The sequence below is a fragment of the Gorilla gorilla genome, chromosome 17 (assembly GCF_029281585.2).
Source record: "Gorilla gorilla gorilla isolate KB3781 chromosome 17, NHGRI_mGorGor1-v2.1_pri, whole genome shotgun sequence".
NCBI lineage: Eukaryota > Metazoa > Chordata > Mammalia > Primates > Hominidae > Gorilla > Gorilla gorilla.
In genome coordinates, this window is record NC_073241.2 from 36,462,474 (window position 1) to 36,487,364 (window position 24,891).

Below are 24,891 nucleotides of genomic sequence, written 5' to 3' on the forward strand. Positions count from 1 at the left end.
ACTACTCTTCCAAACCCCTTAAAATCCCTAGCCTCAAACTCCTTGGGGAGCTAGATTTGACGGTTCCTCCTACCTCCTCATTCAGTTTCCTTACAATGAAACCCATTCCTCTGCTGCAACCCAGTGTTTGGCATATTGACCGGCCATGCATCTGAGAACAAGCCTGTTATGGTTACATTTCTTCCCATTTCTGGCTCCAGCTGCAGCTTCTGCTCAAGGCTAGCTGTGATTCTTGGTATCTGCCAGTCTCTCCAGTTTGCAGTGTGGCCATTTGCCCTGTAACCTCAATTCTCTGAAGGACCCAAGAAGAGTTGTTGATCTTGTTTGTTCGGCTTTTTTCTTGTGACAATGGGAGTGACAATGTGCATGCTTGTACTCACTGGACTAGAAACCGGATGCTAATCCTTTCAGTTTCCCATTCTGTGTAATCTCGACAAAAACAATGTCTCGCTGCAAGTCTATCAATGCTTGAATATCTTTCCTGCTTGCCAACACCTCCGAGAGAAGGGCCCAGACATTTTTCCAAACTTGATTTTTCCTCTTTCCATGCATGTGCTCAGATAGGAGACAAGCAGTTAGATGAAAGCTCAGCAACCAGGCCCTTCCCAGCCGCAAGTCCTCACCGCTCCTGCTCAGCCACACACAAGAAAAGAATTCTTAGAGCTGGGCACAGTGGTTCACACCTGCAGTCCCAGCACATTGGGGGCCAAAGTGGGAGGATCGCTTGAGCCCAGGAGTTCAAGACCATCCTGGACAACACAGCGAGACACCACCTCTATTAAAAAAATTAAAATATTAAAGAAAGCAAAAAAGAGAAAGAAATGAATTCATGAGATACTTAATAGTCGCTTCTGCCATCCTGTGAGTCCTTTCTCCAAAGTCCAGTGTTTGAGAAAATTAGGCATAAATAGGTCCTATTTCAGCTGCCAACTGAAAGAAGTTAAATTTTCCTCTTCTTTAGGATCTAAACCCTGGAGACACCACCTGGGCATTTCTTTTTTGACCCCTTCTAACCTCAGAGAAATCTGGTTTGGGATGCAGGAAGGGAAATGAAAAAAAAATTATATATGTATAAACAATCCTTAGAAATATGGACATGGTAGCTGGGCATGGTGGTACACACTGTGGTCCCAGCTATTTGGCAGGCTGTGGTGGGAAGAATGCTTAAGCCCAGAAGGTGGAGCCTGCAGTGAGCTACAATCATGCCTGTGAATAGCCACTGCACTCCATCTGGGACAACATACTGAGACCTTGTGTTTAAAAATATGTATGATATACATGTATCTACATGTGGATGTGACGGAGAAAGTGGGCAGGGGACAACAACTAAGGGAGGAGGGGTAGAGGTCTGGAGAGTGAGCGTGAGCTGGTAGCAACGTGTTGAGAGTGGACCTCCTAACCTTTCCTTCCCTGGAGGATGGGGTTCTACCCTTCTCTGCATCACTGCATCTGCGCTCTACCCCTCCACCTGATTCCTTGCCCTGCATCAGTGCTACCCCTCCACCTGATTCCTTGCTCAGGGTTTTACTCTAACAGTGGAGAGTGCGGGCCTCGATCCAGTTTTTGAAGAACAATCAGATGTAAATGAGAAGAGGAGGAATCTCCACCTGGAGAGCAGATGCTCCTTCTCCTTCCAGGGGAGAGTAGCTCACGATGCAGGATGGCCAATGGGTTCTCTCTACAGGGCTTTTAATCCCTACTGAAGGCTACAAGGACTTGGAGGCCTAGGAGACCTAGGATCCAGTTTCCAACCATCTGTGTACAGCCAAGAGACGAGTGGACATCAAGGCAGCTGGACTCTAAGCGGCTGGGAGAGTTTGAGCTCGAGCGTTGTAAGACCATGTTGCATACACACATCCTGAGCAGGCCATGGAGGTCCAGGACTCCTCGTGATGCATTTATCATCCCAAGAAGATGAGCTCTGCAGAAGCATCTCCTGAAGTGCAGTCTATACACCACCTGCATAAGAGTTACCTAAGGGGCTTGTGACTAATACATATGCCAGAGCACCCACAGGCTAGCCCAGAACCTCAGAAGGAAGAGGCCTAGGAATGTCAGCTTTTAATGATCTGTTCTTAGGTACACTACAGTGTGAGAATATATATTGAGTACCTGCTAGACGCCAGCTAAGTATCTTCTAATATATAAAAGGAAGGTATGATTATCCCCATTTTTAGATGGAGAAGCTGAGGTTTGGTGGGATTCAGTAATGCCCAAGGTCACATGGCTAGAAAGCGGTGGTCCCAGGATTCTACAAGACCCACTCCAAAGCGGCATGTGAAAAAACAAGCAATTTTTAATAAAAAAAAATTCAAAGGAGATGCACTGGGAATCTAAACTTTGGACCTAGCTTTTCTCCTTCAATTCTTTTCAGTTTCTGCTACTCTGAACAACCTATTTTTGTTTTATTTTATTTATTTATTTATTTATTTATTGAGACGGAGTTTCACTCTTTGTTGCCCAGGCTGGAATGCAGTGGCGCAATCTCGGCTCACTACAACCTCCACCTCCTGGTTTCCAGCAATTCTCCTGCCTCAGCCTCCCAAGTGGCTGGGATAACAGGTGTGTGCCACCACACCAGGCTAATTTTTTGTATTTTTAGTAGAGACGGGGTTTCACCATGTTGGTCAGGCTGGTCTCAAACTCCTGACCTCAGGTGATCTGCCCGCCATGGCCTCTCAAAATGTTGGGATTACAGGCGTGAGCCACTGCGCTTGGCCTGAACAATCTCTTTTTAAATGGAATGTCACATATCTCGAAGAAGTTAAGGGCAGCAACCTCCATGTATATAAATAGTTCTTGTCTGGTGGATGGAAGTTAAAATGGCATGCCCTTCTCCAGTTGAACTTGTAAGTCTTCTGTGGAGTAAAAGACTATGGCTACATCAGTTTAATAATGTAGCATCTTGACATGAATTTCTATTTTCAGAAAATAGAGATTAAGGAGAGGCTATTTCCAGAGTGAATAAGAATGGAGTAATATTTAGAAAATGTTTCCTAATATTAAAACCTCCTCATCTTGGGAATAATTTCAGAATACCTGTTTCATAGACGTTCTACAAGAAGTCGCAGGTAGCCATGAGTTAAGACACTTTCTATATCTGCCTTTCTCCATGAATGTGTCGATTTCAGCGCTCACTGGGCTCCTGTGCACAGCTAAGGGCTGGGTTTCCCGAGGGGCGCAAACGTCAGGGAGACCTGCTTTGTCCTCAGGCCGTTTACAGAGAAACGAAGCAGAAAGAGAGAAGCCCAGAATGAAAATCACATAACCCAGAATGTAGCAAAAGAGAAGTAAGAATGACTACAGGAGTCGGAGAGGGAAACCAGCCCATGTCTAACATACTGGGCAAAATCTCAGCATAAGGCGGGGTTCTGCTCAAAAGGCGCAACTGAAGAGGCAGGGACTATCCAGAGCGGAGGTGGAGCGCGCTGAGGCCGCAGAAACCGGCCTCAGCGGGAAGCATTCCTGTCCCGACACCTGCGGGCCCGGGGGCGCTGGCGCCATGGAGAAAGCCCGCCGGCCCGGGCCTGCGTACGGGGACCTAGCGCTCCACCAGAACCAAGGCTGCACCAGCGCAGGGAGTGGCCACGGGCAGCACCCAGCCTCTCTCCGGCTGCCTCCGCATCGCCTGCCGGGGCCTCCAGCGGGGACCCAGCTGGAAGGGGCTCCAGGCGACGCCTCCCGGTATCTGAACTGGACAGAGCAGAGAGTACTGCATCTAACCCAGCCGTGGCCGCCCTGCATGGCCAGCGAAGGTGAAGACTGCGCAAAAAACTGCACAAAACCAGGCAACACCAGAACCTGCCCCCAGAGAGGAGGTTTGCAGACTGAGTAGGAAATAGCTAGTTAAAGAAAATAGAAAGGTGACTCTCAGACTAAGTAAACAGCATGACTGAAGGCAGGGAACTGCGAGGCTCCTGCTCCTAGATGGTGAGGAGTGACTTTAGGGAGGGAGAGCCCACCAATCCTTAGGAAACTGGAATCTGACCCACTGTGCACACAGGCAATCAGTACGCAGGGCCAGGACTAGGGCCAGGCAAATGAGAAACACCCCAGGCACAAAATGTAAGAGAATGCCCAAAACCTCCATAATCGAGATAAATAATACTGTAATCCAATATTTTTTAAAAATCAAAATTAATGTAAAAAGTTCATGATGAACATAATATCAAAATTCGAAATGAAGACAGTATCAGCATTACTGATTTTTCCTGTGTAATGTGCGTGTTAACATGGCAAAGTGACTGCAGTGCGGCGGGCCGACTGGGAGAGTTGCACCCAGAGTGGACACCAACTCTAAGCTGCTTTCATAGCATACATTTGCACTGCCAGCAGAGTGGCTGGCGGCTGCATGTGGTCATTTAGCACCTGAAATGCAGCAATTGAGACGCTAAATTCTTAATTTAATTTCACCTTAATTAACTTAAATTTTAACACTGATACTCAATTCAGTGATTGGAAAACGTGTGTATGGTTGGAACAACTTGAGTATGTGAATTCATTTTTTACAATTGTAGATGTTATGAAATCTAAATAAAGATCGAGCATTTTCTTTGAGAATTTAGCATTCAAATTGTATGTGCTGTAAAATACACACCGGATTTTAAAGCCTTGGAATAAATAAAAGAATGTGACATATCTCAATAATAATTCTTATATTGAATACATGTTAAAAGTATACTATTTTTGGATATATTGGGATAAATAAAATATATTCCTAAAGTTAAATTCACCTGACTCTTTTTATTTTTTTTTTAATTAAAAAAAAAAGAGATGAGGTCTCAGTATGTTGCCAGGCTGGTGTGAAACTCCTGAACTCAAGTGATCTTCCCACCTCAGCATCCGAAAGTGCTGGGATTACAGGCATGAGCCACCGCGCCTGGCCTCTTTTTACTTTTTAAAGGTGGCTGCTAGAAAATGTTCAATGGTGAATGTGGCTTGCGTTCTATTTCTATTTGCACCTCTGGGCTCAGTGAATGAGTGCGGCCTGGATGAGACAATGGTGGAGGGGATGCCAAGTGGGGCAGATGCAAAACAGTGAAGCAGCGTTGTGAGACCATGACGGCCTTAGGTCGGGGCTCCCTAGACGCAGAGCCTGGGATGGGGTTGCTCAGGTGAGTGCCTGAAGAGGTAGGTTCTCATCAGAACCCCCTGTGGGAGTGAGAGGAGCAGGCGAGCATGCAAGGCAGCTCAGCACCCCTGTGGTTTGGGAGAAGTCTAGCCTCCATCCGCTTCAGGGAAGACCTGGAGCAGGTCTGCTGCACCACAGAGGTTGTGCTGTGCGAGGCGAGCAGCCTGGGCTGCAGTGCCCTCCACATGGGTCAGTTACGGCTGCAGACCACCGCAGGGTGAGGGAAAATGCAGTCTCCTAGGCGTGGTCCCCGAAGGCAGCTCCCTGGGGGATGGGTGCAGCAGCCATTAAAGGCGGCACAGGGGTGTCTCCTACAGTGACCAGTTGGGTGTGGGCTCAGTGAAGGAATGATACTCTGTATTCTGCCCTGGCAACTGGGAAGATCCTGGCTCCACTCACCTGAAGAGGAATTGCAGGAGGAAGAGCAGGTTCAGCATAAAAGAGAAGGGCCACGATTGACCATGTGAAGTTGAAGTTGCCTGAAAGCCAGAACGTGGGGATGTCTGGAAGGCCATGGACATAGAGGTCTCAGCAGAGACGAAGGATGGAAAGAAAGAGTCATCAGCAGGGCAGTGTCCCCTGAAGCCAAAGGTGTGAACAATGGGAACTCTGGAAGAGCCACCGAGAAACAGAGCAGAGGACCAGGCCAGCACCTCCAGGAGCCTGGCAGCCACTGTGTGTGAAGAAGGCAGGTGAGAGAACAGAGGAGGATGAGAAGGTGCCCCGCAGAAGCCAAGGGAGGAGGGAAGCTCCCATAGACAGATGCCCCTGAAAAGCTCAAGCAAGGCACAGCAGAGAAGCCGCTTGCAGTTTGGAGGCGAGGAGCTTCTGCATCACTGCAGCAGCTGCCCTTCCTCTCTTCTTTTTTAATTTTAGTTTTTGTGGGTACATGGTAGGTGTATACATTTATAGGGTACATGAGATGTTTTGATACAGGCATGCAACATGAAATAAGCACAGTTTGTAGAATGGGGAATCCATCACCTCAAGCATTTATCTTTGAGCTACAAACAATACAATTACACTCTTTAAGGTTTTTTGCTTGTTTGTTTGTTTGTTTTGAGACGAAGTCTCGCTCTGTCTCCCAGGCTGGAGTGCAATGGCATAATCTCAGCTCACTGCAACCTCCACCTCCCAGGTTCAAGCGATTCTTCTGCCTCAGCCTCCCGAGTAGCTGGCATTACAGGCATGCGCCACCACACTTGGCTAATTTTTGTAATTTTAGTAGAGACAGGGTTTCACCACGTTGGCCAGGCTGGTCTCGAACTCATGACCTCAGGTGATCCACTTGCCTCGACCTCCCAAAGTGTTGGGATTACAGGTATGAGCCACCATGCCCGGCCTCTTTATTTTAAAATGTACAGTTTTTATTGACTACAGTCACCTTATTGTGCTATCAATGGTAGGTCTTAATCATTCCCTTCCTCTCTTCTTCAACAGCAGAACTCCAGTTTTATTCATGCAGCACAGCTCTTTCCAAAAGTCTTAGTGATAGAGGAAAAGAGAAGATTGAATGAGGGTGAGAGGGCAGTGGTGGCCAAGGTCTGTGGCTGCAGGTGGGGAGGGTGAGAAGTTGTTGGTTTCGGGTTCATTGCTTTGATCAAGAAGGGTTCTGATAGCAGAAAGAGCCAGTAAGGGGGGAAAAATTAGAAGGGGGGAGAAAGACTGACAACCTTACCTAGTAGAACCTATCTGGATAAGTTCAGGTGGGTTTTCTACCAAGCTGATGCAGACAGCTCTTTCCCTGAGAATGACACCCCACGCTGCCTACAAGTGAAGCCTCCTTTGTCGCCAAGAGCCCCCTTATGGATGCAATGTCCGTAATGCTGAAGAACACCTCTTTTTTTTTTTTCTTTTTTTTTACTCCTTACTGCTCCTGTCTAATTCCGGGGCTCCTTGGTGAATTCTCAATGAACTTGGAAGTCCTGGGCTCATGTTCAGATTCACTCTTCTCACAGCTTCATTTCCTGGATACTGAGACCCTGAGCAATTCAACCTGGGCCCAAGAGGATATATGTCCTGTGACTGGAAAACAATAGGTCCCTGGCCTCTGGCCATTGTCTGGTTTTCTGACAAACCCCCTCTTTCCCTTGTGGGGAAATAGCTTCCCTGTACCACCCTGGCCCCTGACCCTTAGAAAAAAAATGCCATCTGCTCGTCTTGGTATTATTAAAACACATTTACATAGCTTCAAGGAACTAGATCTTCAAAACACATAGAGCCTCTCTAGTTAACTGGACTGTGTCCAAGTAACGGATATAAGTATTCCCCCATTCCTCACCTGTTGGACAATGTAATGCTTTAAATATGTTGAGTATTTCCTGCCTCCAAAGATCCAATAAGCTGCACGCTGCCAGGAGAATTCCATTAAGATTCACAAGAACTTGGGCGAGAGAGATACATGGGTAATTAGTATTTATTTTCATTTTGACTAGACGTATGAAATATTTCTCTCTCCTATGGTAGATAAAAATTCCCTAGAATCTTGAAAAATCATGTGTGCAAGGAAGCTTCTCTGTTCAAACATTCCAAAATCTTTTAAAATTCAAAATATAAATGGATTGACTTATGTAGCATAGAAAACTCCGTGGAAATGGCAGAAAGTTTGACTTAGAAAAACACTTTTTTCTCCCAGAATTTGCCATTTTCTGCCACCAGTCTCGGTTTGTGCAGTCAGCAGCCAAGGAGAAAACGAGTCAGGGAGGTGGTACTGTGCATGCAGTTGTCACCAACACAACACAAATTAAGAGGAAAACGTATACCACGGCGTCTTAGGGGAGCAGCTGAAGGGTGGTGGCCAGGCCCACAGACACTCTGCGGGAGCTTGCAGCAGCACCCTCTACCGGCCCTGGAGGACCCCGGGGGACCTCAGCCCCGCAGGCACGTCAGACTGCAGCGGCCTCCACTTGTCCTTGCAAGGTGCCTCACGGGGCTCCCACACTGCAGCCAGGCTTGCACAACCGTCTCTGTTGCACCCTACTTGTTTCTTTCACATGGCCCGGGGCCTTTCTGCCTTCCTTCCTGGGAATGGCTGCAACTCCCCGCCTGGTTTTCACTGATCCCACTTCCATACCCTCATGGGGGCACCCTGAGCCCTTCCAGAAGCCAAGCAGAGCAAAACCAGTCACCCTCACTGTGGCAAGTAGCACACCAGTTGGGAGGATCAAGGGACAGAAGAGGTGATTTGAGAAAAAGCAATGGCTCTCGACTTGGGGAGAAGGTCACACCCCACTGAAGAATTTAAAGAAAACAAAAAAATCCATTCAATTAGGAAAAGAGGAAGTCAAATTGTCCCTGTTTCCAGATGGCATGATTGTATATTTAGAAAACCCCATCATCTCAGCCCAAAATCTCCTTAAGCTGATAAGCAACTTCAGTAAAGTCTCAGGATACAAAATCAATGTGCAAAAATCACAAGCATTCTTATACATCAATATCAGACAAACAGAGAGCCAAATCATGAGTGAACTCCCATTCACAATTGCTTCAGAGAGAATAAAATACCTAGGAATCCAACTTATAAGGGATGTGAAGCACCTCTTCAAGGAGAACTACAAACCACTGCTCAATGAAATAAAAGAGGACACAAACAAATGGAAGAACATTCCATGCTCATGGATAGGAAGAATCAATATCGTGAAAATGGCCATACTGACCAAGGTAATGTATAGATTCAATGCCATCCCCATCAAGCTACCAATGACTTTCTTCACAGAATTGGAAAAAACTACTTTAAAGTTCATATGGAACCAAAAAAGAGCCCGCATTGCCAAGACAATCCTAAGCCAAAAGAACAAAGCTGGAGGCATCATGCTACCTGACTTCAAACTATGCTACAAGGCTACAGTAACCAAAACAGCATGGTACTGGTACTAAAACAGAGATATGGACCAATGGAACAGAACAGAGCCCTCAGAAATAATACCACACATCTACAACCACCTGATCTTTGACAAACCTGACAAAAACTAGAAATGGGGAAAGGATTCCCTATTTAATAAATGGTGCTGGGAAAACTGGCTAGCCATATGTAGAAAGCTGAAACTGGATCTCTTCTTTACATCTTATACAAAAATTAATTCAAGATGGATTAAAGACTTACATGTTAGACCTAAAACCATAAAAACCCTAAAAGAAAACATAGGCAATGCCATTCAGGACATAGGCATGGGCAAGGACTTCATGTCTAAAACACCAAAAGCAATGGCAACAAAAGCCAAAATTGACAAATGGGATCTAATTAAACTAAAGAGCTTCTGCACAGGAAAAGAAACTACCATCGGAGTGAACAGGCAACCTACAGAATGGGAGAAAATTTTTGCAATCTACTCATCTGACAAAGGGCTAATATCCAGAATCTACAAAGAACTCAAACAAACTTACAAGAAAAAAACAAACAACCCCATCAAAAAGTGGGCAAAGGATATGAACAGACACTTCTCAAAAGAAGACATTTATACAGCCACAGACATATGAAAAAATGCTCATCATCACTGGCCATCAGAGAAATGCAAATCAAAACCACAGTGAGATACCATCTCACACCAGTTAGAATGGCGATCATTAAAAAGTCAGGAAACAACAGGTGCTGGAGAGGATGTGGAGAAATAGGAACACTTTTACACTGTTGGTGGGACTGTAAACTAGTTCAATCATTGTGGAAAACAGTGCGGTGATTCCTCAAGGATCTAGAACTAGAAATACCGTTTGACCCAGCCATCCCATTACTGGGTATATATCCAAAGGATTATAAATCATGCTGCTATAAAGACACATGCATACATATGTTTATTGTGGCACTATTCACAATAGCAAAGACTTGGAACCAACCCAGATGTCCATCTATGATAGACTGGATTAAGAAAATGTGGCACATATACACCACAGAATACTATGAAGCCATAAAAAAGGATGAATTCATGTCCTTTGTAGGGACATGGATGAAGCTGGAAACCATCATTCTCAGCAAACTATCGCAAGGACAAAAACCCAAACACCGCATGTTCTCACTCAAAGGTGGGAATTGAACAATGAGAACACTTGGACACAGGAAGGGGAACATCCACACTGGGGCCTGTTGTGGGGTGGGGGGAGGGGGGAGGGATAGCATTAGGAGATATACCTAATGCTAAATGACGAGTTAATGGGTGCAGCACACCAACATGGCACATGTATACATATGTAACTAACCTGCATGTTGTGCACATGTATCCTAGAACTTAAAGTACAATATATTTAAAAAAAAAAAAAAAAAGAAAGCCATAAAAAAAAAAAGGAAAACAAAAAAATCTGAACATTTCTCCCTGGGGAAAAATAGCACATGATGCACTAAGCAAGTGTGTGCTGGCCACCTGGGCAGTGCTCTAGGTAATCAGGATACAGCAGTAAAATAAACAAGGTCCCATTGTCACAAAATTCCCACTAGCAGGGAGAACATTAGCAATGCCACATGGATAAACCTCAGAAGAAGCGGAAATGGGAGCAAGAGGAGCAGGTGGACGGGGAGGTAACGGGCTGTGAGGAAATCTTGACGAAGAGAGTGGGCCAGGGCCCTGCAGACGGCAGCCTATTCACAAGAAACTCTGCTTGCAATAGGATGAGGGTCCCTGCCCAGGGGAGCTTTCTTTCCGGACCCACGGCTTAAGGACCTCTCTTTTAGCAACGATCTCAAACATTTCCTTGTAGTTTATCTGTCCAGAGAGCTCTTATTCTTATTAATTTGTCAAGTATTTATTAAATGCCAAATAAAAATGCCAGGCACCAGACACACCCTAAATAAAGCACACCTCTCCCCAACTCTGTCAAGGAACACAAATCTGATGAGAAAGACTACAAATAAACAAAAACAAAAACAACAAACTATCGACAAAGAGTCAAACTCCATAAAATATTTGAAGATATTTATTCTGAGCCAAATATGAGTGACCATGGGCCATGACACGGCCCTCAGGAGGTCCTGAGAACATGTGCCCAAGGTGGTCAAGGCGCAGCTCAGGCTTATACATTTTAGGGAGTCATGAGATATCAATCAAATACATTTAAGGTACACATTGGTTGGGTCCAGAAAGGCGGGACAACTCAATGTGGCGGGGGGACTTCCAGATTATAGGTAGAGTTAAAATTTTTCTAATTGGCAATTGGTTATCAATAGAAAGGAATGTCTGGGTTGCGATAAAGAGGTTTTGAAGAGCAAAGTTTTATCATGCAGATGAAACCTCCTGGTAGCAGGCTTCAGAAAAAATAGATTTTGTAAATGTTTCTTATCATACTTAAGGTCTGTGTTGATGTTCAATGCTGATCGCCTTTTCCTGAAATCCAAAAGGAAGGAGGGTAGCATGAGGCATGTCAGACCCCCACTTCCTGCCATGGCCTGCATCGGCCTTTCAGGTTAAATTTTAGAGTGTCCTGGTCAACGAGGGAGTCCATTTAGATGGTTGCAGGGGACCTTCAAATTTTATTTTTGGTCTACATTCAGTAGATCAAAAAATGCACTTGAAATTTAACATTCATCATGATGAAAACTTTTAGAAAACAAGAAATAGAAAATAACCTCCTTATTCTCATAAAGGATGTTTTACAAAAACCCTGAAGTGGCTGTCTCGTGTAATGGTGAAAGGCAGAATGCAACCTTATCAAATGCTTTCTTATCAACACTTCTACGCAGCATTGTACTGTGCACCCTACACAGAATAAGGTAATAAAAAGAAATAAAAATTAGAAAAAATAAAGATGGTACTATTCACATGTCGTATGATTAGGTATGTGGAAAAGCCAACAAATCTACAGGTGAATTTTTAGAATTAATAAGGGAGTTTAGTAAGCTTGCTGGATGAAAGGTCAAAATACAAACAATAGATGTATTTCTATGTATCAGCAACAAATAGAAAATAAAAGTTTTTAAAAGACACTATTGACAATGATTCCACTACACACACACCAAAAGAGTTAAAATGAAAAAGACTGACAATGCCAAGTGTTGACAAAGAAGTAATGCAACAAGAACTTCTATACAGCTCCAGTGAGTGTGCAAATTTGTCCAGTCACCAAAGTGGAATATACAATACCCAACAGTCAGGCAGTTTCATTGCTAGGAGTGCACCAAACAGAATGCACTCCTGTGGGCTGGGCGGGGTGGTTCATGCCTATAATCTCAGCACTTTGGGAGGCCGAGGCGGGCAGATCGCCTGATGTCAGGAGTTCAACACCAGCCTGGCCAACATTGCAAAACCCCGTCTCTAATGAAAATAACAAAATTAGCCAGGTGTGGTGGCACACACCTGTGATCCCACCCACTCAGGAGGCAGAGGCAGGAGAATCACTTGAACCCGAGAGGCGGAGGTGGCAGTGAGCTGAGATCATGCCTCTGCACTCCGGCCTGGGTAACAGAGCAGGACTCCATCTCAAAAAAAAAAAAAAAAAAAAAGAAAGAAAAAAAAAAAAGAATGCACACTGTGCATATATACAGCAAATATATAAGAATGATCATGGCAGCATTACTTGTAATAACTGTAATAACTAAGAAAATGGAAATACAGTAGTCCCTTGGTATCCCTGGGGGATTAGTTCCAGGACCTCTGAGGATACCAAAATCTGCAGATGCTCAAGTCTCATATAAAATCACATAGTACTTGCATATAACACATGCACATTTTCCCGTATACTTTAAATCATCTCTAGATTACTTATAATACCCAATACAACGTAAATGCCATGTACATAGTTGTTATAATGTATTTTTTAAATTTGTATTTTTGTATTGTTATTTTTCCAAATATTTTCCATCCTTGGTTGGTTGAATTTGCAGAACCTGTGGATATGGAGGGCCCACTGTAACCCAAATATCAATCAACAGTAGAATAGATAAAAATTGTGATATTCATTCAATGGCACGTTCTATCACAGAAAATGAATAAAATGTAGGTACGCATAACAATATGGATGAATCTCACAATCATAATATTGGACAAAAGAAACCAGACTTAAAAGATTACACGCCATATGGTTCATTTATCCGAAGTTAATAACCAGGGAAAACTAAGTTATGGCATTAGAAGTCAGAGTAGAGTAACTTTTGGCAGAAAGAGAATAGTGGTTGTGGGAGTGCATGAGGGAGGCTTCTGGTGTTCTGTTTCTTGACGAGGGTGATTACATGGGTGTGTTCTCTGCTTGATGATCCACTGAGTTACACTTATGACACTTCATTGCATTCAATGGACTGTGACGCAATGGAATCTCACACCCCTTCATTTAGCTTTAAACACCCCTCCCCTCACAGTCATGGTATGGCGGCAGCAGCTTGAGGGCTGCTTGAAATGCTGTCAGAAACCAGCAACCTAGCATAAGCTTTATGTTTGGCTGGGCGTGATGGCTCATGCTTGTAATCCTGGTGCTTTAGGAGGCTGAGGCAGGAGTATCACTTGAGCCCTGGCAGTCGAGGCGGCAGTGAGCTGGTTTGCTTTTTGGAGTTATACAAATGTTCTAAAATTGAACCTGGTGAAGATTTCACAAGTCTGTATGCACAGATTAAACAAAAACCCATGGAATTGTATACTTTAAATGGGTGAATTATATGATATATGAATTATATTTCAATAAAGCTGTTATAAGGAAAAAGAGAATTACAGTAGCTATATTTGTACCAGACAAAACAGACTTTAAGACAAATATTGTTACTAGAGACAAAGAAGACATCTTACAATAGTAAAGGTGTCAATCTATTGGAACGACATAACCATAAACACTTACACGCTAACAACAGAGCCCCCAAATACATGAAGCAAAACTCACAGAAATAAAGGGAGAAATACACAATTCAACAATAATAGTTCGAGGCACCAGGCGTGGTGGCTCATGCCTGTAATCCCAGCACTTTGGGAGGCCAAGGTGGGTGGATCACTTGAGCCCAGGAGTTCAACACCAGCCCAGGCAACGTGGTGTAACCCCATTTCTTTTCTTTTCTTTTTTTTTTTTTTTTTTTTGAGACGGAATCTTGCTCTGTCACCCAGGGTGGAGTGCAGTGGCGTGGTCTTGGCTCACTGCAAGCTCCGCCTCCCGGGTTCACGCCATTCTCCTGCCTCAGCCTCCTGAGTAGCTGGGACTACAGGCGACCACCACAACGCCTGGCTAATATTTTTTTGTATTTTTAGTAGAAACGGGGGGTGTAACCCCATTTCTACAAAAAATACAAAAAATTAACTGGGCTTGGTGGTGCGCACCTGTAGTCCCGGCTACTCGGGAAGCTGAGGTGGGATGATCGCTTGAGCCCAGGAGGTTGAGGCTGCAGTGAGCCATGATCACACCACTGCACTCCAGCCTGAGGGACAGAGTGAGACCTTGTCTCAAAAAAAAAAAAAAAAAAAGTTGGAGGCTTCCATACCCCAGTTTCAATAATGGATAGATCAACTAGGAAGAAAATTAACAGGGAAGTAGAAGACTTGAACACGATCAACTGACTAGACCTAACACACCTATTCAGAACACTTCACACAATAATAGCAGAATGCACAGCTTTTTAAGTGCACATGGAATATTTTCCAGAAAGATCATATGTTATGCCATAAAACAAGTCTTAATAAACTTAAAAGGATTTTAATCATGCCAAGTATATGGCCCAACTACAATGGAATAAAATTAGATATTGATCACAGAAGAAATTTTGGGAAATTTATAGATATGTGAAAATTAAACAATACACTCTTCCGTAGCCAATGGATAAAAGGATGAATCAAAATGGATATTAGAAAATACTTTCAGATGAATAAAAACAAAAACACTGCATACAAAAATTTATGGGATACAGTAAAAGCAGTAATTAGGATAGGAAAAGTTATAACTGAAAATGCCTATATTAGAAAAGAAAGATTTGGGAATCAAAAACCTAACTTTATACCTTAAGGAATTAGAGAAATAGCAAACAAAACCAAAATAAGCAGAAAGAAATAATGAAGTAATAATAAGGGCGAGAGTGCCAAGAAATGAACTAGAGACTAGACAAACAACAGAGAATATCAATGAAAGCAAAAGTTGGTTCTTTAAAAAGAGCAATGAAATTGGCAAACCTTTAGGTAGACTGACCAAGGGAAAAAAAACAAAACCTAACTTTGTACCTTAAGGAATTAGAGAAATAGCAAACAAAACCAAAATAAACAGAAGGAAATAATGAAGTAGTAATAAGGGCTAGAGTGACAAGAAATGAACTAGAGACTAGACAAACAGAGAAAATCAATGACAGCAAAAGTTGGTTCTTTAAAAAGAGCAATGAAATTGGCAAACCTTTAGGTAGATTGACCAAGGGAAAAAGAAAAAAGACAAGTTACTAAAATTAGTATGAAAGGGAGGGACATCACTACCAACCTTGCAGAAATAAAAATGAAGCATAAAGGAATACTATGAACAACACATGACAAAATATTAGATAGCCTTGATGAAATGGACAAATTCCTGCAAAGACACAAATTACTGAGATCGACACAAGAAGAAATAGAAATAGGAAATCTGAATAACCTGTAATGAGTGAAGATATTTAAATAGTAATCAAAAAACTTCCCACCCCAGCTTAGATCATTTCATTGATAAATTATACCAAATGGCTTAAGAAGAATTAACATCAGTCCTTCACAAACTCTTCAAAAAAATAAGAAAGGAGGGAACACTTCCCACGTTATTCTATGAAGCTAATATTTCCCTGATAGTCAAAGACATCACAAGAAAAACATAAGAGATGGACCAATATCTCTTATGAATAAAGACATAAAAAGTCCTCAACATGATACCAGCAAACCAAGTCCAGCAGCATATTAAAAGAATTATACATCATGACTAAGTGGGATTTATCCCAGGAATGCAAGGGTGGTTCAAAATATGAAGACCAATCAATGCAATATTCCACATTAATAGAACAAGGAAAAAAATCAAATGATCATCTCAATCCATGCAGAAAACCTATTTGACAAAATCCAACACCCTTTCATGATCAAAAGCACTCAACAAACTAGAAAGACAAGTGAACAACCTCAGCCTCACTAATGACATCTATGAAAACAGCCACCATCATATTTAATGATGAGACTGAATGCTTTCCCCCAAAGCTCAGGAAAAAGACAAGCATGTCCACCCTTGCCATTTCTATTCAAAACTGCTCTGGAGGTTCCAGCCAGGACAATTAGATGAGTAAAAGAAATAAAAGGTATCCAGATAAGAAAAGAAGAGGTGAGACTATCTCTGTTTACACATAACATGATCTTGTATACAGATCCTAAAAAGCTATTAGAACTAAAAAAATAAGTCCAGCAAAAGTGCAGGTACAAAATAATATACAAAAGTCAATTGTATTTCTGTATCCTAGCAATGAATAATTGAAAATTTAAGAAAACAATTACACTTACAATAGCAACAAAAAGAATAAAACACTTAGGAATAAATTTAACAAATAGTCTAACACTTGTACACTAATGACTACAAAATATTGTTGAAAGAAATTAAAGATCTAAATAAATGGAAAGATATCCCACATGCATGCATAAGAACACACAATATTACCAATGTGGCAATCCTCTCCAAATGGACCTACAGACTCAGCACAAGTCCAATAAAAATCTCCTCCAGTTACAGTGGCCACATAGTGTATGATCCCAATTATATAAAATGTCCAGAATAGGCAAATTCATAAAGACAGAAAGTACATTAATGGTGGCCGGGTGCTAGGGGAGGGGAAAAAAGGGACTTACTGCTAATGGGTGCAGGGTTCTTTTTGGGGTAATTAAAATGTTTTAAAATTAGTGGTTATGGTTGCACAACTCTGTGAATATACTAAGAAAACATTGTATTATAAACTTTAAAAGGGTGAATTTTTATTATGTGGAGTATATCTCAAATAACTGTTGTTAAAAAGAATCAAAATGTGAAAAGTTTTTGATTTTATATTAGCCACAACTATAAAAGGGAGAATGAAATAAACATTGAGAATCCACTATATGTTTTTAACTTGGCCTATACATAGAGATGATGATGATGATGATGATAGATAGATAGATAGATAGATAGATAGATAGATAGATAGATAGATAGACAGATACATACATACATACATACATACGCACATACATACATACATACATAATCATTTACTCCTTACACCAGTCCTATGAAGTAGGTATAACTGTGGGCTCTGGATCGGTTGGTTTGTATAAAAAAGGTGTGATTGCAGGGGAGTCATTTGCTTTTTAGGAACGAGCTAATCCTAGGAGGGGCAGTTTCTCCAGCATCAAGGCTTCAAATGCCAGATTATCATGAATGCAGAAGATAAGAAAATATAGTTAATACAATGGGATAATAATTCTCTCTTGTTTAAGCTACTTGTAGTTGTTTTCCATTCCTTGTAGCTTGAAGCATAACAACCAATACGCTAATACAGTTGTCTCTGTGTATTCATGGGGAATTGGTTACAGGACTCCCCATGGATACCAAAAGCCATGGATGCTCAAGTGCCTGATGTAAAATGGTACAGTATTTGCATATAACCTATGCACATCCTCCTGTATACTGTAAATCATCTCTAGATTTCTTATAATACCTAATACAATGTAAATGCTTTACAAATATTTGCTATATTCTATTATTTAGGGCATAATGACAAGAAAAAAAAGTCTGTACAAGTTCAGTACAGATGCAACCATCATTTTTTCCCCAAATATTTTTGATCCACAATTGGTTGACTCTACAGATGCAGAACCCATGGATATGAAGGGCTGACTATATAGCTGTTTTCAGAGGCTAATTCATAGCCTTAAAGGGGGTAATATTTATACACAACAGATTAAAATCACTGAATTGAGCATTCATTTCAAAAGGCTAGAAAAAAACTAAACAACTTTGAAAAAGTATGGGTAAGGAATTGATTCTAAAAAGCAAGTAAAGACATGGAATTAACCTAGGTGGCTGTCAATGGTGGATTGGATAAAGAAAATATGGTATATACCATTTGACCCAGCCATCCCATTACTGGGTATATACCCAAAGGATTATAAATCATGCTGCTATAAAGACACATGCACACGTATGTTTATTGTGGCACTATTCACAATAGCAAAGACTTGGAACCAAGCCAAATGTCCAACAATGATAGACTGGATTAAGAAAGTGTGGCACATATACACCATGGAATACTATGGAACCATAAAAAATGATGAGTTCATGTCCTTTGTAGGGACATGGATGAAGCTGGAAACCATCATTCTCAGCAAACTATTGCAAGGACAAAAAACCAAACACCTCATGTTCTCACTCATAGGTGGGAATTGAACAATAAGAACACTTGGACATAGGAAGGGGAACATCACACACTGGGGACTGTTGTGGGGTGGGGGGACGGGGGAGGGATAGCATTAGGAGATACACCTAATGCTAAATGACTAGTTAATGGGTGCAGCACACCAACATGGCACATGTATACATATGTAACAAACCTGCACGTTGTGCACATGTACCCTAAAACTTAAAGTACAATAATAAAAAAAAAAGAAAGAAAATATGGTATATATACACTGTGGAATACTATGCAGCCATAAAAAATGAAACCATGTCCTTTGCAGCAACATGGATGCAACTGGGAGCCATTACCCTAAGAGAATTAATGCAGACACAGAAAACCAAATGTTGCATGTTCTCACTTATAAGTGGGACCTAAACCTTGGGTACACACAGACATAAAGATGGGAACAGTAGAGACTGGGGATTCCAAAAGTAGGGAGGGAGGGAGGGCCAGGGCAAGGACTGAAAAACTACCTATTTGGTACAACGTTCACTATCCGGGTGAGTCCTATGATTGCCTCAGTTTATTGCTTAGAGAGTTCCCAGGATATGGCACAGAGCTGGGAACACAGGCAGCCTCCTTGAGTTGAGGAGCAGAGTTGGAAGTTCAGGGAGGCAGGCTGCTAGTTGGGCTAGCCAGCTAGCCAGGAGTCAGGCAGAGCTGGGAGTCAGAGTGGCTGGAGCACTTCCAGGCACAGCACCAGAGAGGAGACTGCTGCACAGAGAGAGAACTGTGGGGGTTTTTTTGTTATTGTTTTTATTTGTGTATTGATTTTTATTATTGTAGGCTGTCTCTGTGCCAAGGATTAGCTTGAGGTGTAAACTTAAAGATTTCTTAGGTATTTTCTGAGTCTGTGCCTTTCCCTGGGCATGTGAGATTACTCCTGGTGCTTCCTACTCCATTGTCTTCACAGAATCCTCTCTGTTGCATATTCTTCTTTGACTTTTCTCCTCTTGCTCTTCTTTAATAGTAGTTTGCAAACTCCTGTTATCTGCAAAATATTCCCCTTCACCTTTTTCAATCACTTGCAGTTGTCACCCTCCTCACCCCCACCCAGCTCCAGACAACCATTAATGTACTCTTTCCTCTATAGCAGGAGTCTGCAAACTACTGTCATGGGCCAAATCCAGTCTGTGGCCTGTTTTTATGAATACAATTGATGCTTGAACAACGTAGGGGTTAGGGACATCAACTCCATGCACAGTCAAAAATCCACATACAACTTGACTCCATAACTACTAATAACCTACTGTTGACTGGAAGCCTTACTAATAAAATAAATAGTTGATTAACATACACTTTGCACGTTATATGTATTATCTATTATATTCTTAGATAAAGTAAGCTAGAGAAAACATTATAAAGAAAATCACGAAGAAGAGAATATATTTACTATTCATAATAGTATGGACTATCACAAATAAGTGGAAGTGGACTATCATAAAAGTCTTTATCCTTGTCATCTTCATATTGAGTAGGCTGAGGAAGAGGAGGAAGTGGAGGGGTTGATCTTGCTGTCTCAGGAGTAGCAGAGGTGAAAGAAAATTCATATATAAGTAGACCCACACAGTTCAAACTTGTGTTGTTCAAGGATCAACTGTAGTTTTATGGAGACACAGTTCTGCCCATTCATTTACATATATGTTGTGGCTGCTTTCTCCTGAAAAATGCAGAATTGAATAGTTGTAAGAGAGCTTTGTTTTATGGCCAACAGAACCTAAAATATTTACTGTATTGCCCTTTATGCCAAATGTTTGTTGATATCTGCTCTGTAGACTTGTCTTTCTGGACATTTCCTGTACATAGAATCATATAATATGTAATGTTTCAAATCCGACTTTTTTTCATTTAGCATGTTTTTGAGGTTCACCCGTGGATAAGTTAGCTCCTTTTTATTATTTAATGATATTCCATTATAAGGATATATCATATTTTGTTTATCCATTCACCACGTGATGGACATGTGCATTTAGCTGTTGTGAATAATGCTTTTAGCTGTTATGATTCCTAAACAAGTCTTTGTGTGGACATATGTTCTCATTTCTTTGGGTAGATATCCAGGAGTGAAATTGCTGGGTCATATGGTAAATTTATGTTTAACATTTTAAGAAAATGTTAAACTGCTTTCCAAAGTGGTGGCTGTGCCATTCTACATTCCCATCAGCAGTGTATGACAGCTCCTTTTTATTTTTCTTCTTCTTTTTTCTTTTTTGAGACGAAGTCTTGCCCTATCACCTATCACCCGGGCTGGAGTGCAATGGTGCGATCTGGGCTCACTGCAACCTCTGCCTCCGGGGTTCAGATGATTCTCCTGCCTCAGCCTCCCGAGTAGCTGGGATTACAGATGCCCGCCACCACGCTCAGCTATTTTTTGTATTTTTAGTAGAGACAGGGTTTCACCATGTTGGCCAGGCTGGTCTCGACCTCCTGACCTCGTGGTCCTCCAGCCTCAGCTTCCCAAAGTGCAGGGATTACAGGCTTGACCATTGCACTCAGCCGAGAGCTCCTTTTTCTCTACATCTTCCCCAATACTTAGTACTGTCTGTTTATTTTGATTATGCCATTCTAACGGGTGAAAAGTGGTATTGTGTTGTGTTTTAATTTGAATCTCTGAATGATTAATGATGTTGACTATCTTTTCCTGTGCCTTTTGCCATTCATATCTTTTGTGAAATGTCTATTCAAATATTTTGGCTATTTGTAAACAAGACTGTTTGCCTTATTATTGAGTTGTAAAAGTTTTTTGTATATTCTGAATAGAAGACTTTTGTCATAAATATTATTTCCACATATTTTTTACCATTATGTAGATTGTCTATTTATTTTAATGACATTGTCTGATGCACAAAGTTTTAAATTTTGACAAAGTCCAATTTGTCAATTTTTTTATAATGTATTCTTTTAGTGTCATATCCAAAATACCTTTGATTGACCCAAGGTCATGAAGATTTTTCTCTATGTTTTCTTCTAAAGATCCTATGGTTTCAGTTCCTAAACTAGGTTTTAAATCCATTTGGAATTAATTTTTGCATATAGTGTGAGGTAAGATTTAAAACTGTTTCATCATTATTTGTCAAAAAGACTATTCTTTCCCCATATGTGTTGGCACCTTTCTTGAGAATCAATGGACCTAAATATAAGGGTTTATTTTTGTACTCTACATTTCATTCTATTGATCTGGATGTCTACCTTTATTCCAATACCACACTCATTGTCTTATTTGGAATTATAGTAATTTTTTAAATCAAGAAGTATAAGTTCTTTCACTTTGTTCCTTTTATGAATTGTTTTGACTATGCTGGGTCATTTGTGTTAATTTATAAAGTTTAAAGATCAGGTTGTTAATTTCTGCAAAAAAAAAAAAAAAGCCTGCTGGAGTTTCTATGCATATTATGTTGAATCCATAGATTAATATGAGGAGAGCTGACATCTTAACAATATTGAGCATTCCAATCCACGAACATGAAATATCCCTCCACTTATTTAGATCTTTAATTCCCTCAGCAATACTTTTTATAGTTTCAGTGTACAAGACTTAAACTTTGTTACATTTATTCCTGCATTATTATTGTCGATTACATTTTTTCTCAGTTTCATCTTTAATTTGTTCATTGCTAAGACACAGAAATACAAGTACTTTTGCATATTGATTTTGTATCATGTAACTTTGCTGAACTCACAGTTTTGTGAATTTCCAAGGATTACCTATACATATCTCATTTTCTTGCTTGATTACACTGGCTAAAACCTGCAGTACCATGTTAAATAGGAGTGATGAGATTGAACATCCTTGCCTCGTTTCTTATTTTCTTTTATCTTTAGTTATAATGTTAGCTGTAGATTTTTGTAGATGCTTTTATCAGATTAAAGATGCTCCCTTCTATTCCAGTTTTACTGAGTGTCATCATGAAGGGATGTTGGATTTTGTAAAAATGCTTCATCTATTGAGATGATTATGTGGTTTTATCTTTCATTCTATTAGTACAGTGCAATATATTACTTTTCAGATGTTAAGTCACCTTTGCACTATGGAATAAATTCCACTTGATCATGGTGTACAATTCTTTGTATATGCTGCCGCATTCTGCTTGTTAGTGATTTGTTGAGGATCTGTGCATCTACATTTGTAAGAAATATTTGTCCGTAGGTTTTTAAAAAATAATGCCCTTTTTTCGCCTCTGATATGCAAATACTACCCTCATAGAATGAGTTGGGAATTGTTCCCTTCTCCTTTCTATTCTGGAGGAGTTTATAAAGGGTTAGTATTATTTCTCTAAATGTGAGAGAAATCACCAGTGAAACCATCTGGGCCTGGGCTTTTTTGGTGAGATTTTAAGGCACTAATTACATTTTTTTACTAGTCAGATTTTCTCATTCTTCTTGAGTCATTTTTAGTATTTTGAGTGTATTTTTATCTTTGGAGAAATTAGTCTATTCCATCTAAGTTGTCCAATTTGCTGACCTAAATATGTTCATGTTATTCCACTATAGTCCCTTAATTTTTATAAATTTCATAGTGAAGTCCTCTCATTTCTCATTTTAGTAATTTGTCTTTTTTTCTTGATCAGTCTAGCTAAAGATCTGTCAGTTTTGTTGAATTTTTTAAAAAACTAATTTTTAATTTCACCAACTTTCTCTATTGCTTCTCTGTTATCTATTTCATTGATTTTTCACTCTAATCTTTATTATTTGCTTCTTTCTTCTTGAGTTTAGTTTTTTTTCCCAGTTACTGAGTGAAAGCTTAGTTTATTGATGTGACATCCGTATTTTCTAATATGTATTTGTAGCTATAAATTTCCCTCTAAGTACTGCTATCATTGCATCCGATGCGTCTTGATGTGTTTTTTCCATTCCACTTAATATATTTTGTGATTTCTCTCTTGGTCCATGAAAATAAAAGTGTATTAATTTCCAAATATTTGTGGATTTCCCAAATTTTCTTCTTTTATAAATTTCTGTTGTGGTAGAAAAATATTGTATATGATTTTAATACTTTAAAATTTATTGACATTTGCATTTCTTTGATAGTGATGTTGATCATTTGTTCATATACCTGGTGGCCAGTTGTATGTCTTCTTTTGAGAAATGTCTAGGCATATCCTTTGCCCACTTTTTTTTTGAGATGGAGTCTTGCTCTGTTGCCAGGCTGGAGTTCAGTGACATGATCTGAGGTCACTGCAACCTCTGCCTCCTGGGTTCAAGCGATTCTCCTGCCTCAGCCTCCTGAGTAGCTGGGACTACAGGTGCCCGCCACCAAGCCCGGCTAATTTTTTGTATTTTTAGTACAGATGGGGCTTCACCATGTTAGCCAGAATGGTCTCGATCTCCTGACCTCGTGATCCACCCGCCTTAGCCTCCCAAAGTGCTGGGATTACAGGCATAAGCCACCACACCCGGCCCCTCTGCCCACTTTTTAATGGAATTCCTGTTGAGTTTCTTGTATATTCTGGATATTAGCATCCTGTTGAATGAACAGTTTGCAAATATTTTCTCCCATTCAACAAATTGTCTCTTACTCTGTTATTTCTTTTTGTGTGCAGAAGCTTTTTAGTTTAATTAAGTCCCATTTGTCTATTTTTGTTTTTGTTGCCTGTGCTTTTGAGGTCTTAGTCATAAATTCTTTGTGTAGACCAATGTCCAAGAGTTTTTCCTAGGTTTTAGTATTTTTAAAGTTCCAGTTATTACATTTAAGTTTTTAATCCATCTTGAGCTGACTTTTGTATATGATGAGAGATAAGGGTCCAGCGCCATTCTTCTGCAACTGGCTCTCCAATTTTCTCAGCACCATATTGAAGAGGGTGCCCTTTCCCCAATGTAAGTTCTTGTTGGCTTTGTTGAAGATGAGTTGGCTGTAAATATGTGGCTTTATTTTTCAGTTCTCCATTCGGATCCGTTGGTCAATGTAACTATTTTTATACCAATATCCTGCTGCTTTGGTTACCAAAAATATAGAATGGATGATTACATTCATATCTCATAAACCCCTTGTGGCTTTCCATTGACTTCAGAAAAATATCCAGACTTTTTCCACCACCTACAGGGTCTTACATTACCTGGTCCCTGCCTATCTCTAAGCATCCATTATATAACACTCATCACTTTACTCAATTAACTCAAATAACTTACTCTCATTTTCTGAAATTGCAGTCTTATTCTTGACTTAAGCTTTTGCATTTGCTATTCTCCTAGACTGGGGCATTCTTGCCTTATATGATTATTCGGGTCTGAGCTCAAATGCTACCTCTTGAGATCTTCTCCAACAATCAAACCTATTTTCTTTCTTTCTTCCCTCCCTCCCTCCCTCCCTTCCTTCCTTCCTTCCTTTCTCTCTTTCTTTCTTTCTTTTCTTTTTCCCAAGATGGAGTCTTGCTCTGTCGCCCACAGCTGGAGTGCAATGGTGCAATCTTGGCTCACTGCAACCTCCACCTCCCCAGTTCAAGCAATTCTCCTG

The 24,891-nt window shown here is 40.8% G+C and overlaps 1 protein-coding gene across 2 annotated transcripts in view; it reads right to left on the bottom strand.

Moving 5' to 3' along the window:
• Window positions 1–18,174: 18,174 nt before the first annotated feature.
• RNMT (RNA guanine-7 methyltransferase) overlaps window positions 18,175–24,891 on the bottom strand; it is a 59,447-nt gene continuing 52,730 nt past the window's right edge. The window contains exon 12 of one of the 2 annotated variants that reach the window (XM_063699362.1): window positions 18,175–20,100. In XM_063699362.1, coding sequence (XP_063555432.1) covers window positions 20,027–20,100 — 74 coding nt within the window. In that variant the 3' untranslated portion in view covers window positions 18,175–20,026. The remainder of the gene's footprint in view (window positions 20,101–24,891) is intronic. The other variant, XM_063699361.1, reaches the window with a different exon arrangement.